This window comes from Dermacentor variabilis, chromosome 9 (genome assembly GCF_050947875.1).
Source record: "Dermacentor variabilis isolate Ectoservices chromosome 9, ASM5094787v1, whole genome shotgun sequence".
NCBI lineage: Eukaryota > Metazoa > Arthropoda > Arachnida > Ixodida > Ixodidae > Dermacentor > Dermacentor variabilis.
The window spans coordinates 103,112,322-103,131,407 of NC_134576.1; the positions used below are offsets into that span (position 1 = coordinate 103,112,322).

Consider the following 19,086-nt stretch of genomic DNA (forward strand, 5'->3'; position numbering starts at 1 on the left):
AACAATGGTTCAAGGCCCTGATGGCCGCCCTATACTCTCCGGCCCCCTTGGCAACATCTTCAACTCTCTGGTTCGAGTCCTACGCTTCAAGTGAGTCAAAGGGTTTAATTTTCTCGTTGAAGCAACTGTCGGTGGTGGCACGGTTGCGTTGGCCTATCTGTCAACTTATAATTAACATCTCCATTCATTTGTGTACAGCAAAACTGTGAAATGGCGTTCGGGTGTTTCAAGTGCTGTTCAAACGTGTTTTTTTTTTCTGAAGTATCCCAATAAACGTTACCTAACTTTCTCAAGCAGTGCGCGAAGCAATAAATATCGTGCGTGCAGGTATACGTCCGAACGCTATAACTGATAAATATTATTAAACGCCAACATTGAAGAAACTAGACAGTAAAAAAAAAGCGGGAGAATTGTTTAAGAATGGGGGCGTTAATGCTCGTTTGTATGGAAGGAAGTACACGTATCCTTAACCGTCTGTATTTATTCCTCAGGTTTGTCAGTTTCTTAAGCGGCAGTTTACCTACAAAATTTAAATCCTCGTACTTTCAAGCAAATGATTTAAGTTTATTGCTCAGTGGAATGTTCATTGCAACAGTTACACTATCGGCGTACCAAGGGAGCTGACTACGGGGAGCCCACAGGCTAACGGCTCCTGGACAGGCTCCATGGGCATGCTCCACCGGAACGTGAGTCGGCTACGTGCTACACAAGTTCATTGAACTATGGATATAGAGAAATATATTCAAAAAGAAATATAAGCCCCGCAAATGTTACAAGAAGTTGTAAAAGGCAGCATAGTGCGTGTGCTTATGAGGTTTTTTCTTAACTTATCGCCAGTGGAAGCTACAAACAAAACTAAGTCTTAGCCACAAAGCGAAACGTCCACAAATGGTCAGGTGTATGACTGTTCTGGAGTAAGCATAACTGTTAATCTGCTAACGTTCTTGAAAGTCCTGCGAAAAATTGCAAGGCAGGTATCTCAGGATCTGGAAATTGTTCGCGCGGTTGCCAACCCCCCAGCAGTCGCGTTCGCATACTCGAAGATTGAAGGTTCAACACCGGCATTTCACATTCATGGCGGTAGATCACACATACCGCTGCGCAATATGCCAGTCTGCGTCGAAGAAGCCCCGGCAGCTAACTGCGCTTTTGACTACAACGATTGTGGTTGTTCACCGTACGGCGCCTATAACCTAGCATGAGCAGCTGAGTGTCATTCAACCTATCAGAACAAGCACTGAGTGATTGCTTTTCGCGATATAGGAAAGCGACCTGGCCATGGGGCCTTTTTTTCCTGCCACGGAGCGTCTGGAGATCGCACAGCCGTCGGCCGTCTTCTTCCTGGAGGAACTACGCATCTTGGCGGGCCGAACGACCGCTCAAGAGAGCAGCGTCTTCGGATACATCATGGCCTTCGATTGGATGGTGCGTTGGCGGCAGGCAAACATATTTGGTGTGTATTTCGTGCGATTCTGGGTGAAAAATGGCATCCAGTTTCCTCCAAACAGCCAAAGTGGCTGTTGGAGGAAAACAGTCAGAGCACTCCCATGGTTTGTTGCCGCATTGCGTGGTTAAGCGCACTCAAATCTCTGTTAAACGTTCGGGAAAAAGTGCCGTGATTCGGTTCGCGTACATGTCCAATGCGTGAGGAAGTTCAACGTCGTTCAAGTTAGTCTGGCGGAGTGCAAAACCAGGGTTACTTCCTGAACGTTTCCCATCCACTTTCGCTAACCTACTGCCATCTCGCTTAAATTGCGGACAATATTCTTGGCTCGTCTAAACCCTGATAGGACGTAGTGTGGCAGAAGTGACAAATTGGCAGTGAGATGCAGTAAGTGTTTTTTTGTGTGTGCATAGATCGAGCGTATTACGGCCTGTGGATCGGTAGCAATGCAGACAAAAATAATGTGTTGGGTGCAAAGTTATTTCCGTTAAGGGCTCTGGCCTCGTCTGGCCTAGGTGGTGGTTCTGTTTGAGCCAAAGGAATTAAAATTAGGTGCTCCTGTGCCCAATCTCGGTACGCAATATCAAATTTACTTTCTTCACTTGAAACACTGTATAAAAGGCCTATAAATTTCGAACTCTAGTTCACGGTCGCAGATGTTCGTTACTTATCATTGAGGTCTCTTCTCTAGTGCTGGACCATGCTGCACTTTGGACTTTTCTCCACATTAATTTTCCTAAGAAGGAAATGGATACGCGTATAGCTAAAAACTAAGCATGGGTGTAAATTATGGCGTTTCGGGTGCATACAATGACTTATCTGGGCGAATGTGGTAACGTGTAAAACATTAATTACGCTTCAACTCGGGAGGCGAATTTGCGTATTCCAAGCAATGATCTGCACAGTTAAGCGGCACGAGGAAACTTATTGTGGTTTATAAACATTTAAGCTGAGCGCCGAAGCGTCGTGTATACTTAGGAAGAAGTCGACAAGCATCAAACGATCATAAGGCAAACATGTGCTACCAAACGTCTTAATGCCATTAAAAAAACGAAAAAAATTAGCACCAGGGATACGTAACGCAAGGTGCACATAGAAGAAAAAGAATGGTCATGGAATGGCTGGCAGAATCAGATCCAATATGTGGCTTTTCTTTAATTTGCGCTCTTCCGTCCGCTGCAGGTGTGGATGTTTCTGAGCGTAGCCCTGGTGATCGTGTCTCTGGTCACGGCTCTGTTCAATTCAATGCATGCGTCGAGAAAAGGACGGAACTACTCTTTCTACGGCTTCTTTAGCGACGCCGTCTGGCAGTACCTGGAGAACCTCTTTTTCGAAGGTGAGCAGATACCTTGCCTCGCGTGCCTTTAGTCAAGAATTTGCATGCATTTGCACAAATGCTGGAGGACCTTTTCCTACGTGCGTTATAGGCTCATATGCCAGCTTCTTTTATTTTTGCTCTTCCAGATCTATGTTTTTCGCTGCTCCTAGGCAGGCCTGCTGTTTCCTTTTCCTTTACTCTCTTTTAAGTGCATATATGTTTAAACACCACATACTACTACTACTGCCAATAATAATAACAATACGTTAATCTGTCAAGGAACAATACTGTATCGGTGCTATGGCACATAACCATAAGGAAGGTAGAAATATAAAAGAACTACTACTAAAACATCCGGTATAAAAATAAAATGAAATAAAAACAGTAAAAATGATTGGATAAACAGCTGCGTAATGAAAAACAATACATAAATACATAGCACATAGCACAGGGACAGAGAACTTGAACGGAAGGAGAGAACACACTATGAGAAGTCGGGAGAGGAGCGCAGCTGGAAAGAAGAAAACTAGTTTTGAAAGATACCAAAACGACAGTTGTAAAGTCTTTACACACTATGTAGAGGCGAATGTCTGCAGAAAGAGGCAGAAACGAGAAAACGCATACGTTGCCTGGTAGGTCTGCTGCGGGAACCATAGTGAAGGAGTAGCCAGTAGATCCGAAGATGTAGTAATTCCATAAACGACTTTGTTTAAAAAAAAGAGGAAGTCAGTGCGGCTAAGTCTGCAACTAAGTCATAAAAGGGTAGGGCGATAATTCAGCCTCGAAATGCTGTTGGCGAGTGAGGTCAGAAAACGATGTTTACATGTACTCGTGTACTGTTTTCGTATACGCTCATGAAGCGCTGCGATTCATGGAGGACCCAGGCCCGAGCACCACAGCATTGAGTAACCATGCACAATCTTGTGCGCGAGGTGCTCGGGAGTTACACAAGAACCGTTCGCTCCAACGCGCACAACAAGCAAGTTTACAGTCTGTGCTCGCAGATGCCTTCACAAGAACACAAGCGAAGACAAAGGAAGAAAGTCTTGACAAGCAATTCTTAGTGAAGATAAAAAAATGTGTGAATGGCTGCAAAGGACGCACTGAAAGATCTAGCTAGACCAGTTCGTTATGTTTGCAGTGTTCGTGAAGTGGTAATAAAACCAGCCATGGAGGAAAGTTATGTGATAGCAATGAATTACTTTTTAGTAATGGCTCATTTACATTAGTGGGGCTGTACTTCGTAACTGTATTCAACTGCATTTTGTGATGACGTAAGTTTGATTGTCATCGGTTACCTATTTTTTGTAACGTGTACAAGTCTGCTCAGCACTCACGGCTGGAATCGGCAAGGCGTCAGTGTTTGCTGGCGATGATAGCGAACGGCGTGTTTGGTGCGAAGTTCGTGGACATAGCCTACGTAATGGCAAGGCGGTTGACTGGTGTGCGAATTAGTGCAACTGCTTCCTTCAAATCATGTTAGGGGCCGCTGCTGTCGCAGCGCTCGGGCCTGCAATCACGAGGAACTTTAAGAATTTCGCCTCTAAAGTAAACACCATCGCGCTCTGCACTCTAAAAAAAAGTTTACACCCTTTGGGTTGTATATTTGCCACACAACTACAATCGTCATTTGTCTTGCTTGCATTTCCTTTCTTGAAAACGCTGCTCTCGCTACTTTCCTGTCGAGGATGTTCTGTCACGTTGACAACTCGCATGCCGTTCGTGACTTGGAAGTACCGGGCTCGCAGCTTTAAAGAAAGGAAATGCGGGCAAGACAGATAACGATTATTGTCGTGTGCCAAATATACATCCCAAAGGGTGCAACTCTTTTTAGAGTGTATGAATAAAGCACGGCATTAATTATTGCGCAAGGCACAGCGAGATGAAAAATGTGGATTAATATGCTGTAGGGCGATCGAACTGTTTTCCCAGCTTAAGTCGTGCCCTCAATTCAAGAATTGAAAGATCGTTTAACTCTATTTATATATATTCCCCGCATAATTAGCACTCAGTTAGTATTTCAACGACGGAGGAGTAATGATGTTCAAACACCGTAGGTCTCCCTGTCGCATATTGCGGCAGTCTTTTTTTTAAAACAACTTTGCCAGTGTTAGCTCAGTCACTCTGCATACTGAAATTCGATGCCTTGGAAGGAGCGCTCCAACATCTGTGCAGAATACACGTTTGCAGCCGTGCTGTTTGACAAAAAAAGCACACTCAGTTCATAGGCATAAACATCGAACAATAGTGATTGCACACTTAGAATAACGCATCATTCGTCTACAGTGCTTAAGGTTCATCGGTCTTAGGATTAGCGCTAACAGAGCGTCATGCAGCGCGATGCAGAGGTCACATACTGTGTTTCCCGTAATCTATCTGTCAATGGGCGCTGCGAAAGCCTAGCAGAACACACAACGAGAAAAATTAGGAAGTCGATTCGTACTCTATTAGAGTTTTATATAACAAAATATGATAACTATGAGACGAATAAGAAGAGCTTTCAGTTTGCAGGGAAGCCACTCTGAAGTCATCAACAGCATCTTACCGTTATACATGAAGCCGTATACAATCAGAGCACTCTACCAGAACTAACTTACGCGACTGAACTTTGAAGGTTAACAAAGGAACTTCAGAAAAGAAAATGAAAATGGCGCAGAGAGCGATGGAAACGAAAATAATATGTTTGACGTTAAGAGATATAAAGACAGTGGTACAAGTTAGTGACGCCTCGTAATTAGTAAGCAAATGTGTGTAACAGTTATTCAAGTTGAAGTGCAGAGGAAACGGAGCTGCCGAAAAAAATGTCGCGCACACAGCGAACAACTGGTTACCTTATAGGGCAGCAGGTCGAATGCCCAGGGGAAGCAAATGCATTCAAAAGGAGCTGGAGATTCAGTGGTATGACGAGGTTTAGGAATATTTAAGAAATAGGAAGGAGTCAACTGATGTTAGAGCGGAGTAATCGGAGATCGCCGATAGAGGATCTATAACTTGGATGGAAACAAAAGAGGCGAATCAAGAAAGTGATGATGACACAATTATGGGCGCACAGGTATTAGTGCCTGAAACGGTGCTGCCCGGGTGAAATTTGCATTCACTGTTCAGAGCACACACGGCCTGTGCACTATTTCCAAATTTTTTCCAGGGCACCGAAACGTACGACCTGCATAGTGCGCTTGCGCCATCTGACGGAGTCTGCCGGTAAACTTCTGGAGTTTAATTCACTAAGATTTTTCGTTCGCAAGTGCCCTTCTCCACTGGCTAGTCGCCTTAGCTAAATATATGCGCAGCATCAGGATTGGCTGAAATTTCGTCTTACGAATAATTCTAGCGTAGGTGCTTTACGAGACCTGTTTATATTTCAGCTAACGGCGCCCAATCGGCCGGTCGTCGGTGGCCGCACTGCATTTCAGGGTTGCATTGTGTAACGGTTCTTTTCGTCTCCTATTCGTTTTGCCCTCCGTCTTTGACTGGCATGACGCCAAGCCTTCGTTATCGTCGCTATCAGTCACCTACCTACGTCGCCTTATCACCTTATCACCTTATCGTCGCTACCTAGGACGGGTGATAAGACGTGAAAGAGAATCAAGGGAAAAGAGTCCTCATGATAGTACGGCCCTACTGCAGCAAAGCCAGTCACGGCAACGAGAGGTATGCCTTGAGAGCTCGGCGATAAGGCGCACTTTCTCGTCACGTCTTGTCGACCACTGAGGCTCGCCTGGCAGATAGAGGATGTAGTCGTTGATAAGAGGGAGCCGTGAAAGCCAATTGCCGTGCGAGAAGCGCGAGTATCGGCGGTCCCCTTGAGCGGCTGTTAATGCATAAAACACGTTCTGGCGAACTAGGGTCGGTGACAACGCAATAAAAGTTTATGATTATGTACGCTGCCAAGCACAAACGCAATTTGCATAGGTGCACCAGCCAACTTGCTTATTTCCGTGGCGTCCTGTGGTTTGAAGTGCCTAACACTGCCGTCTTCTGCGTAGAGAACTGCATTTGTCATTGGCTGACTCCTGAACGTCTCGGCACATTTTACGGCCGATCCTGATGTGAATGCTGATTTTAGCTTGAAACAACGAGCTTTTACTTTTCAATTAGCTAAGCATTTAGATAAGAAGAACAAAGCCATTAAACTGTGAGAGGACTCCAGCTGGATCGGCTCAGAAGGCAGGTGCAGGCGAACTGCGTTTTAGTGAGTGGAACTTGTACTGAATTCTCAGGTTGTCACGGAATATGGTCGACTTAAGTATGTACCGTGTGCATACTTTACACGGTACATACTCATTTAACTGTCACACGGGCAAACACAGAGTGAATGCACATCGCCGTTTGTGTAATAGGCAGGCTCAGAGTATCGTGTTTCAATGGCTGAGCACTGAACATCCCTAAGGTACACCGCAGAGTAAGGCAGCTTGACTATTTTCTCTATGTAATTATTCCATGTAAGAACGCTTGGGAACACTACCTGCGCTGACAACGTGAGTAGGATATAAAGCGAAGACGATATTCCCACAGCGCGCACTCGCACGTGAGATGTCGCCAAACGACATGTTAAGCGGAATGCGCGCACCCGCGCTGTTGGTTTTCAAGATCTTATTAGAAGTAATCTAAAACACTCACTACACCATCAACGCTTGCTCTGTTCTCCACCTGTAACATAACAACTGGCGCGCCTATTCGTGCACTTCCAGAGTCATTTCAATATCACCCCTGCGCACCTTACACAAGACGGACGCGGCACAGACGTGCAATGCACAAATATTTTTTAACCTATTTTCCTCGCGAGAGATAAAGAAGGTCTTCGTTGCAAGGCAGTGAAACTACCTACTCCTGGCACTGGCAAATATTTTATCGAGTTCACAGTGCCCGCAGCACTGAAACAAAACGCGTATGCTGACGCAACCTTTCTTGCCGTTGATAAAGACGGCGTCCTAAAAAAGCTGACGCTGTTTACAACGAATCCCCCCCGCAGCTTCGGCGCAGGCTCCATCACACGGCGGCGAGCGCCTGCTGAGCGCCGCCTGGTGGCTGGCCACCCTGGTGCTGATGAACGCCTTCTGCGGCCACATGCGCGCCTGCCTCATGATCAAGTCCGAGGTGGAGAAGATCGAGAGCGTGCGCCACCTGGTGCTGAGGCCGCACACCGTGCCTCACATGTGGCTCGGCACCTCGTACGTCGCCATGGTGGCCGTGAGTCTCGGTTGTTTAATGCCTTAGCATTTAGGAGCATCAAACTTGAAAAGAAAGAAGTGCGTGTGTGTGAAGTGTGGTAATCCGGTTTTACCTGGTGGAGCTAGAGAGGAGATGGGAGGCGCTTAGAAGGGCATCTCTCTCTCTCTCTCTCTATTATATATATATATATATATATATATATATATATATATATATATATATATATATATATATATATATATATATACTTATGACTGAGGAAATCACGCCGGCCCCGGTAGTAACATGAAGAAAAAGAGTACGACGTACGTTGGGGGGGGGATAAGCACAATATATTGGACGCAACCCAAACGTCAGTCAGTCAAATATACTGTGCTTATTCAACGTACATCGTACTCTTTTCCTTTATATATATATATATATATATATATATATATATATATATATATATATATATATATATATATATAGATATATATATATATACGGTAGGAGACAATCAGAGGGAAAACTTGGATAGCCGATGTTTTAATTGGCATTAGGAGAAGAAAAATTGACACTAGGAGAAAGAAAAAAATTGGAGGACGCTTAAGCTTCGCCTTCAAGAGTGGAACGCGACAGCGTTCCCGTCGACCCGCCAAGGGGTGAAAGACAATGGGCTACGGCGCAGCAACTAAGCGCCCCGCATCGGACGCGGTGAGCGTCGAGCAACGCAGCGTTCGGCGCGACAACGAAATGTGCGCCTGAGCAAGCGACGCACGCCTGAGCCTTAGAAACAGCTCGTTTCTAAGGCAACACCGCGTTCACTAGAGGCGCTTTTGTACCGCTTTGAAGCATCGAACTCGTGGCTCAGTGCATTCTTCTTCCGGCTACCGTTCGGTGCGGACGCGGAATCATGTGCTCCAGCGGAGCGGCGATAGCGGCCTCTGCAAGCCGCGGAAACAGGATTGAAGACAATGACGGTCAGGACTACGAGATCATTTTGCCTACATTGCCCACCGGACGTGTTGTGGTTAATACTGTTTTTTTGCACGGCGACGTACGAGTTAGGCCCTACAGGGTTGAGGACTTCCGCGACGCCCTAGCCAACGCTGGTGCGCTTCCCGACGTGGTGGCGTTGGGGGCGTACCAAATCAACCATGTTTGGGCGGTGACTCTCAACAGCACCGAAGCAACTAAGAAGCTGGCCGCTCTCAAGGAACTGGAAGTAAAAGGACGCCGCTGCATTATCTTCGATCCAGATAACCAGCAGGTGAAACTACGGCTGCACTGGATGTTGCACGGCGTGGCGGACGACGACATTCGGACGGCTCTCGCTGCTTACGGCAGCGTATCCGAAGTGACCCGGGAGCGATGGCGTGTCTCAGGCGTCAAGGAGAAAGGGTCCACAACGAGGACCATGCTCCTGAAGCTGAAACCCGGTTTGAAGGTCGATGACCTACCTCACCAGCTACGCGTTGCAGGAGAGTTGGCCCTTGTGGTGGCGCCTGGGCGGCCTATGCAATGCCTACGCTGCCCTGGTACGGGCCACGTTCGACGTGAATGCAAGGTGCCACGGTGCTCAAAATGCAGACGCTATGGCCACGTCGACAGCGATTGCGTCCGCACATATGCGGTGGCTACGGAGCCGGCATCGCAAGACAAGTCGACGGAGCTGCTGATGGACGTCGACGAGGCGGAGGAGGCAGCGAAAGGAGCCGAGGAAGTGGGCAAGCCAGTAGGAATGACCGACCCGTCGGGGCTTGCCAGTGGTGACACAAGCACGTCAAGCAACGGAGAGACGCACCCCGATGAGAAGGAATTGCCTGCCGGCGGTGACACAACCAAGTCAAGCAACGGAGAGACGCACTCCGAGGAGAAGAAATTGCCTGCGTCTCGGGCAAAGGCGTCGGAGAATGGGAAGAGCGTTCCGGCACCCAAAGTCGTCGAACCAGCGAACAGCTCGCCGAACGCGGACCCGAGCGGCGGCCGCGCAGTCAGCGTCTCCGCGCCAGCCAAGCGCCCTTATGGCCACACCGGCAACGATGGGGATAAGGTGGCAGCCACCAGCGTCGAGGAGCCGCCTGCGAAAACAACTCAAGCCAGGCGGGCCAGTCTTCGGCAGCGACCTAACGTTTCGTCTGAGAGGCGAACCGGCGATACAGCGCCTACGCTGCAAGGTTTGGAGCCTGCACAGGGTGGCTCCGGCATCAACGATGGCGTCTAGCCACGCGCTAGACGCGGAGGGTAAGCACCATGCTCTCGGCCTTTTCACTTCCTTGCGAAAATGGCTCCTGCATCTCCGTTGAAGGTAGCTACACTTAATGTCAGGGGCTTGGCAGGAATGAAAAAGCAAAGTCAGGTGTATCGGCTTTTAACGGAGCACGACATTGATATATTGGCCGTGCAGGAAACAAAAGTTGACGGTGAGGAAGAGACCGGGAGCATGGTGCGACGTTTCACGTCTAGATTCTATGCTATTGTAAGCCATGCCATCGGCACATCTGCTGGTTGTGTCCTTTTTATCAAGAAGTTGCCGGCTCTGGTCGTGCATGCTGATTTCTCGTGCTTGTCAGGTCGGTGTGTTGCTGTCGATTTCACACTCAGCGATACAGAATGGCGTGTTTTATGTTTGTACGCACCAAATGTTGTGGATGAAAGGGTCGATTTCTTTAGAAGTGTTGAGCAGCGTCTCAGCTTCGATAAACAGCTGATTATCATGGGCGACTTCAACTGTGTGCTGAGTGCTTGTGATAAGACTAGTGATCGGGGGTTCAGGGACGCAAGTACTGAGGTACTGTCGCAAATCATAGACAAATGGAACCTTGAGGATGTGGCGGAGTGTATGCAAGGCGCGGGTGGTGTGAAGTACACACATTTCCAGCGTGCAAGTCATGCCCGTCTGGACCGCATTTATGTAACGTTGGACGTGATTCCAAAATGCTACAGTTATCAAGTAGTGCCGGTGTCTTTCTCAGACCACTGTTTAGTAGAGTGCGGGATTGGGGCAAAAAAACGTGGCAGTGCTTTTAGCTGGGAACTGTGGAAGATAAATAACAAGCTGATTAAAGACGATGCTTTCAACCTTGCGGTAGTTGAAGAAATCGGCAAAATAAAGCCGAATAATGAACTGAAAACATGGCAACAGTGGGAGCTTTGTAAGGAACAACTTAAAATAAAAGCAATAGAGCGGTCTTGTTCTATGGCGTACGAGGAGAAACTAACTGAACGTAATCTAAGGTCTATGCTTGCAAAACTGCTCGAGAAAGAATGCGAAGCGCCTGGTAAATGGATCGATGACATTAGGAAAACGAAACAAAAAGTTGAAGTGATAGAAGAGGAGCGCTATCGTGGTGCACTGGTCCGGGCGAGAGCGGAACATGTAGCTGCTGGGGAGACTCCGTCTAAACGAGCGCTCGGAATTGAAAAAGCCCACGCTCGTCGAAATCACATAGACAACATAGAATGGGGAGGCGTCTTATCGGATGATAACGAACATATTAAGCGTGCATTTTTTCAGTACTATCAGGCGTTGTTCGCTTTACATGTTGCCGACACGAACACGTTTAAGGATAAGTTCCTTGGGGCACTGCCGCGACTCAACGATGAGCAGAAGGTTAGGTTAGAGCTGGCAATAACCGAATCAGAGGTAGAAATGGCGATAGACAATTTAAATCCTGGTAAATCACCAGGACCGGACGGGTTAAGCGCGGCGTTTTACAAAGCTTTTAAGCGTGGAATCGCGCCAATATTGACCGTAGTGTTTAATGAAGCTTACGAAATTAACGAATTGCCTCCGTCTTATGCAAGATCACACACTGTCTTAATATCCAAAACTGACGATGCAGAGAAGTTACGACAAGTAACAGCGTACCGGCCAATCGCACTTACAAATGTGGATTAAAAAATTTATATGAAAGTTTTAGCGCGAAGATTACAGTCAGTAATCCAGGAAATCGTTGGACCGCATCAAACGTGCGGGATTAAGGGACGATCTATTACGACTAATATTCACACAGCAAGATGCGTGCTGGAGTGCTGCGATATTACAAATAGCCGCGTGGCCATCTTGCAACTTGACCTTGAAAAAGCTTTCGACTGTGTCGCGCATGAAATTTTGCTTTGCATACTAGATCATGTTAACGTTGGTTCTGTTATTCGCGAGGGTGTCGCCCTGGCGTATCGGAACTGCACGACGCGATTGATCGTTAACCAGAGTCTGGGTGCCCCCATTAGCGTGCAGCGGTCGGTACGCCAGGGTTGTCCCCTTAGCCCTCTTTTGTTTTGCATCTACATAGAGGCGATGTGCTTAAACATCGTGAAAAAGCAGACAATTCCCGGCTTTCGGTTGCAAGCAGCGGAAGTCAAGCTGCTGGCATATGCGGATGATGTGGCGGTTTTTTCAACGAGTAGGGAAGGCGTAACTGAGGCTATTAAATGTGTAGAGAACTTCTGCCAAGTCACAGGCAGCAGAGTGAACTTAGCAAAATCACTAGGGCTCTGGCACGGAGAATGGCAATCGACGCCCGACCGCTTTGCAAACGTGTCCTGGGTTACGACCCCAACGAGGTACTTGGGAGTACCTCTAGAATGCTACCGTGATAGTGCGACATATTGGACAGCGCAGACGCATGATACACGTGGAAAAGCGGAAAGGTGGAAAGGAACGAACTTATCGATTTTTGCTAGAGCAACCGTGTGCAATCTGTTCTTTATTAGTAGGCTGTGGTATGTAATGCAGGTGTTACATTGTGCAAGGCTCAATGTACAGAAGCTGCATCGAATTTTCGCCATTTTCGTGTGGGATGCGCAATGGGAAAGGTGCAGCCGGACAAATCTGTTCAGAGGAGTCAAGAATGGTGGATTGGGCCTGGGACACCTTTTTTTGCGGCAGATTGTTAACAGGTTTCTTTTCCTTCGTGACGTCAGCGATCCTTTTTTGCGCACCGCATGCCAAGTAAGGCTCGGGCGCGCGTTGCCAGACTTTGTTGTTTCAACCGAAACACTCACGGGAGGCATTTTTGGATATTTTAGAGAAGTTGTCGCAAGTGTACGATTCCTTGCAACGAGGTTTTCAAATGAATATTTATCTACTGTGAAAAAGAAAAAATTGTACAAGGATTTGTGTGATGTCGTTCTGCCGGAGCCAATGTACAGAGCCTTGTACAGTGGAGGCCCTGGTAGGGACGTGTTAAAGAGAGTAAAAAGAATGCAAGTTGCGCCAGGGGTTAAAACCTTTTTTTTTAAATTACACACTGGAACGTTGCCAGTAAAAATGTTTTTACAGGAAAAGGGCTTATTTCTTCCATGGGGATCTCACTGCCTTATCTGCAAACAACCAGAAACGATAGATCACGTTTTTCTTCATTGTTGGGGAGGGGTATTTTTTTGGGACGTACTACAAAGAACGTTAAAGAAACAATTTCCCCTCGACCCTCATGGAATACGGTATCTACCCATTACTAACGAGGATGGTTTTCCGTTTGATTTAATAATGTTAATTGGCCTCCACAGTATTTGGCGCTCTCGAATGGCAGGATACTACTGCGATCCCGACGCACGACCTACGCGAATTTATTTCCGTGAAACTGTGCATCGGTTTGTTGAAATTTTGAAGGCCGGCGGCGATACCCCCGAGTGGCTGTCAAGGGTGGAGCCATTGATGGCTCTAAATGAATTTTAATGTGGCGAAGCCAGCCCCCTACCAGGCTGTTTATGTCAATACGACGTGTTCATTGTATCTTTTATGTTTTGGTTTGTGTATTGCTATTGCTGTTCTTTCTTTGTCAAAGTCAGGCAATAAAGAAAAAAAAAAACTCGTGGCTCAGTGGTAACGTCTCCGTCTCACACTCCGGAGACCCTGGTTCGATTTCCCCCCAGCCCATCTTGGAAGTTGCTTTTTATTTATGAAGTGCCTGCCGTGATTTATCGCTCACGGCCCACGCCGCGGACGCCGACACCGACGCCGACGACACCGGCTTTTCTGCGACACGAGCTCCTTAACGCTATCGCGTTAAAAAGATCACCAACGACGGTCAATTGCCGCCTCGCGTACTACAATGTTGCGCAAGCTCGACCATCGCTGTTGGGCAATGCGCAATGTTTGAAAGTCCTAATATGCGGATTGAGACATTTTTGCCGGATGGAACGTCCTTATAATGATTCATCTTACGAATTTAAATATTGTATTTATATCATATGCAGGCCGGCGATCAAGCTGATTTGTTTTGTACGAGCAGAATGTTTTACGCTCATATTTGGTGCCTAAGTATACCTGTGGTCTGCTGCCTATCCGCTCACTGCTGCACGTGCAGATACTTCCGTCAGGCAACCCGTGTCTTTGGTCTCGGCTTCCACTGAAACTCAATTCTTTATTTGAAGCAAACTCTCCTGGCCCCGTATTTAGAAACGCATCTTGACTTTGACCCCATGCTTGACTTTATCTAAAATGGGAGCCTGCCGTGAACGCGCCGAAGGAAACGCAATGATCGACTTGGGCACGTTCACAACAGGGGTCAGTTAGGTCAAGTCAAAGCATGGGGCGTCAAGTTAAGATGCATTTCTGAATACGCGGGTTAGTGACGGCTACGACGAGGATAAGTTGCAGCATCGTGATGACAGCCTTTGACCGCAGAAGCCGTACAGACTCTCAGTCGACACCAAAGGTTGAGCCGGTATTACGCGCGAAGTGTGAAACAGAAAAAACGAACTACTTGGTAAAAAAAAAGGAAAAAAGAAGTGGTGCAGAAAAGTTGTCTATTCGAATAAAATGGACCTAAGGTAACTTTTATAATGAAATTATGTATTATTGCGCTTCAAGTAGGAAATCGGGGCTCCGCCACACTTTGAGAGCTTGAGTGACATTTCATATGCACCACGCCGTCGTACGCCGGCCTCCGACGCGGCACGAAAACCTTGGCGGAACTTCGTTAAAATGTTTTGCTGTGAAAACAAGGGAAACTGTTTGTAAAATTTATGGCACCCTATAACGCTTCGGAAGCCCTTAAATGCAGCATTAGAATAGCCGAAGATCCTGCTTCCGAGAACTGCGGCTGCGAGGAGGCGATCGGGCATCTCCTCTATGACTCTTCGCATTACAGCGCGGCAAGTAAAGTCCTCTAGACCATGCTTGACAAAGTGCACTATCGCTTCTTGTCGGAGGCGAGAGTCCTAAAGAACACTGACCTGGACCGGGTTCGACACACAAGGCGTTGAACGTGTTGCTCCGATGCTTAGGGGTATGTCTGATTGTGAATGACTCGCTATTATTTTTCTTTTCTCTCCCTATCTGTTCTTCCCTTTTCCTCCCTCCCAAGTGCAGGGAAGCCAACCGGCCACCTCCTTGGTTAACCTCACTACCTCTCCCTCTTCGTTTTGTCTCTCTCTCTCTCTCTCTCCGTCTTTAATTCCTTCTTTCCTTCTATCAACATTTAATTCCTTTTTCCCAACACAGGGTAGCAAGCCGGCACTTCCACTGGTTCTCTATCTATCTATCTATCTATCTATCTATCTATCTATCTATCTATCTATCTATCTATCTATCTATCTATCTATCTATCTATCTATCTATCTATCTATCTATCTATCTATCTATCTATCTATCTATCTATCTATCTATCTATCTATCTATCTATCTATTTTCGTCCTCTTCCTCCTCCTCCTGTAAATGCAGCCCTAATTACTCTTTCCCTCGCAGCATTCCACCAACCCCGAGATCCGTCAAATAGGCCGCGTGGTGCGAGACCGGGGCACCGCCGTGCCCGCCTCCGTGCTCTACGGCCAGTCCCTGTTGCGGCGGGTGGTGCAGGGCCGCGCGGCCGTCATCAGCGACGGCACCTCGCTCGTGTTCCGAATCTCGTCCGTGTGCCAGTCGTACGAGGGCGCCGAGTTCTACCTGGCCCGCGAGGGACTCGTCTCGCACCCGCTCAACAGCTTCGCCCGCAAGGACATCGACCCGACGCTGTTCAGGGACATCAACAAGGTGTAAGTACGTCGTTTCAACGACGTCTTGAAGTGACACCGGCCACGCTGGCACGGCGACTATAAACGGGGTGCCCCAAATATTGTGCACCACGATTTAAAATCGTGCAAATGCACCTGTAGCTGGACAGAACCAAGGTAATATTGCTTGTAGTCGCTTGGAGATATCGACATTTTTTTTTTCATTCCGCCGAATTATGTAATTAGTCTTGATTAATTAATCAACTTCTGAAGTATTATATTTAGACGAAAATTGTCAATGAGAAAATCGTACGGCAACATGAAAAACTTCCAATACAGTTTTCTCTTGCTCAATACGCGTTACACAACAGTGTTTTCCGAGCGTAAAAGAAGCCTCGAGCGGGCCAGTCACGCGGCAATAATAATGTAACTATACCATAACTATACCAAATGTTTCTACGAAGACTACAAAAGAGTATTAAAAATCATTTGTATTGCAGATAGCACAACTTTAAAATTTGAGAAGAATCGCTCAAAGAGGCGGATATTATAGTTGCACGAGAAACTCAAATGCGCCATTAAAGAATTACTAAAATTTGCAAAAATGTTAATCATACGTCACAAAATTTCAAATGAAAGAATTTCTACGTTCTACGTGTACTTGATTAAGGAAATATCAGAGTCGGACACGAACTTAAGCTTTTCTCTTAACCCTGTGACGCCGAAAGCATGGTATATCCTACGCTAAGTTTGACGCCTCAAATTGCGGATTTAAGCGTGGCAAGCATAAAGCTAAGCCAATACTCGGGTTCTGAATATGCTGGAGTGATGTTTCAGTTGCGAATAGTTTAACAAGCTAATTACAAATTACATATTTAGCACAGTAATTAGGTCAAAGAGGAAAAAGAACTTTGAATTGCTTGTACAAATGTACACTCTCCACGGCCAGAAGTAAATGTCAACAATTCGTTCCAGTTTTCCTTGATGCGGAACGGTGTTTGGGCATTACAGTGCTAATGAAGGGGTCGTTCTACATCGAGCCTTCAAGGGGTCACCCAGCGTGGTCGCTCTCGCACTCTCTCGCAGAATCCGACGCCTGGTGGAGGCCGGTCTCGTCAATTACTGAGGTCAAAGCGGAAAAAGAACTTTGAGTTGCTTGTACAATGTACTCTCCACGGCCAGAAGTAAATGTCAACATTTCGTTCAAGTTTTCCTTGATGCGGAACGGTGTTTGGGCATTACAGTGCTAATGAAGGGGTCGTTCTACATCAAGCCTTCAAGGGGTCACCCAGCATGGTCGCTCTCGCACTCTCTCGCAGAATCCGACGCCTGGTGGAGGCCGGTCTCGTCAACTACTGGTGGATCCGTGCCACGGGCGACGTGAGCCGCTGCGGCGGTTCGTCCTCCTCCTCGGGGCCCGAGCAAGTGGCCTCCACGCTGGCCTTCGCCGACGTTTTCGGCGTGTTCGTGCTCTGGCTCGCTTGCGCCGGGGTGTCGAGCCTCGTGTTCATCTCCGAGATGTGCAAGCCGCGCACCGACGACGCGTTCAAGAAGAAGCTCGCCGCCATCGCCGCCGCTAGGGCGCGCCGCGGGCGCCAAGCACTCCGGCTACAGCGGTCGTGAACGAAGTGGCCAGAGGACGCTGTCCTTAAGGCAGTCGCCGAAATGAGATGGCAATAATCGCGCTCTCGCGGCAGCAGGTTTTCCTCCAGATGCGACGGGCACTGAAAGGAGTAGGCGCATAGTGGCCCTCTCAGTCAAGAGTTTAGTACTCTGACATTCGAAGTGAAGGTCCGAGAGCAAGAATAATGGCAATAAAAAGTTTGGCAGGCCTTCTTTAAATGAATGGCGAATGGGTTTGCTTGGCAGCCCACTTACAGCGCGCCACTTCATTTAGGAAGAATGAGCGATGAAAGGATGCGTGCAGTGCCCTTCCCGGATCGCACAGGCCACACAAAACACCACGCACGATTAAAAACACCTCGTTGAGATGAGTGTCTATAAAAAAAAAAGGTTCAAAGCACCTTCGTAACGGGTAATTTTCAGGCATTGATGCCGCGAGTCAAATCACTGCATCGCTGTGACACAATGACGCACAGGGACTTCGAACTTTCAGTTGTCACGGTGCTGCGGGGTGAGCATGAGATCGCGAATTTGGTTCCCAGCCTTCACCGATAGATTCGTCATGTGGGAAAACGCTGAAGCGAACTTGTTCTTCTGCTTGCATTGCAGGCGAAACAATCGCAAGTGTTGACGTCCATTCCGAGCCCTCGATACACTGTGGCGTTACAGTTCACTAGGCCTAGCTTTCAGTCGTCAAAAGATGTCAGTTATTAGTAATAAAGAAAATCGGAAGTGGGAACCGGTTCCCATTTTAAAAATTAAACAAACAAGTGCCTAACTCTAAAGTACCAACGTGCCCTAGCGAATGACAACAAAGAATCACCCAAAATGAAAGAACTGATAAATTAGAGCGAGTAGGGTTTATCTTTGGGAATATGTGCAGAAGCGATCCTAACGCGACAGATGCACTGCCGTTCGAAGCCGCCTCATCTGAAGGCCTTACCCCTTCATCGTAGACGGTCGACAGGTTGGTTTGGTACTCTACGGACACTCTCCCCAGGCCTCGTGTTGCGGGTTATTCGTGAAGAATCGGGCGGTTTACTTGTTTTTAGTTTTGTTTAGTATTTTCTTCTTATAGTCTGGTTGATCCCATAGCGTTTTCCTAATTTATCGTTCTTCTCCCAGCCAGCGGTCTTTCCTTTGGACGGCTTCCCTTTCCACTAGTGATATCTCTATAGAGGCTTTCCAGCGCAGTGGCATTCACAGCGTTCCAGTTGCCCTAGTGCCGACCAATGGGGGATTCATCTGCGTGAAGAATCCGAATACAATTCAACAAGAGCTGCAGAAAGCTACCCCGCAGTTCCAGAGCACAACCGATGTCCGACAATTTGGCAGAGGAGGATTCTATGTTGTTCGCCGGACCCCACCTGTGTCCCCGACATTCTAAATTGTGGAATGTTCGCGAACCAACCGGTAAACCCTTTCATTATTGCTCACCTAGCTTGTTCTAAGGGGCTAGTCCGGGAAATGGACGCGAGTCTGTGTGCTTTCGAGGTGCTTCAGATGTTTTCCACGGCAGGTGCCTTATTCTTCTACCGATGTTTACGGCTTTCTGAGAATCAAAGAGTCCCCACAGAGTCGGTCGCTGCCACTTTCGCACGCACAACTA

The 19,086-nt window shown here is 47.4% G+C and overlaps 1 protein-coding gene across 1 annotated transcript; it reads left to right on the forward strand.

Annotated features, from left to right (window-relative positions):
* The first annotated feature begins 2,632 nt into the window (after positions 1-2,632).
* Positions 2,633-17,477, forward strand: LOC142558478 (uncharacterized). The gene is made up of 4 exons (XM_075670609.1): positions 2,633-2,780; positions 7,735-7,952; positions 15,610-15,896; positions 17,174-17,477. The coding sequence occupies exons 1-4, from the start codon at positions 2,633-2,635 to the stop codon at positions 17,475-17,477; spliced, it is 957 nt and encodes a 318-aa protein (XP_075526724.1).
* The last annotated feature ends 1,609 nt before the right edge of the window (positions 17,478-19,086 follow it).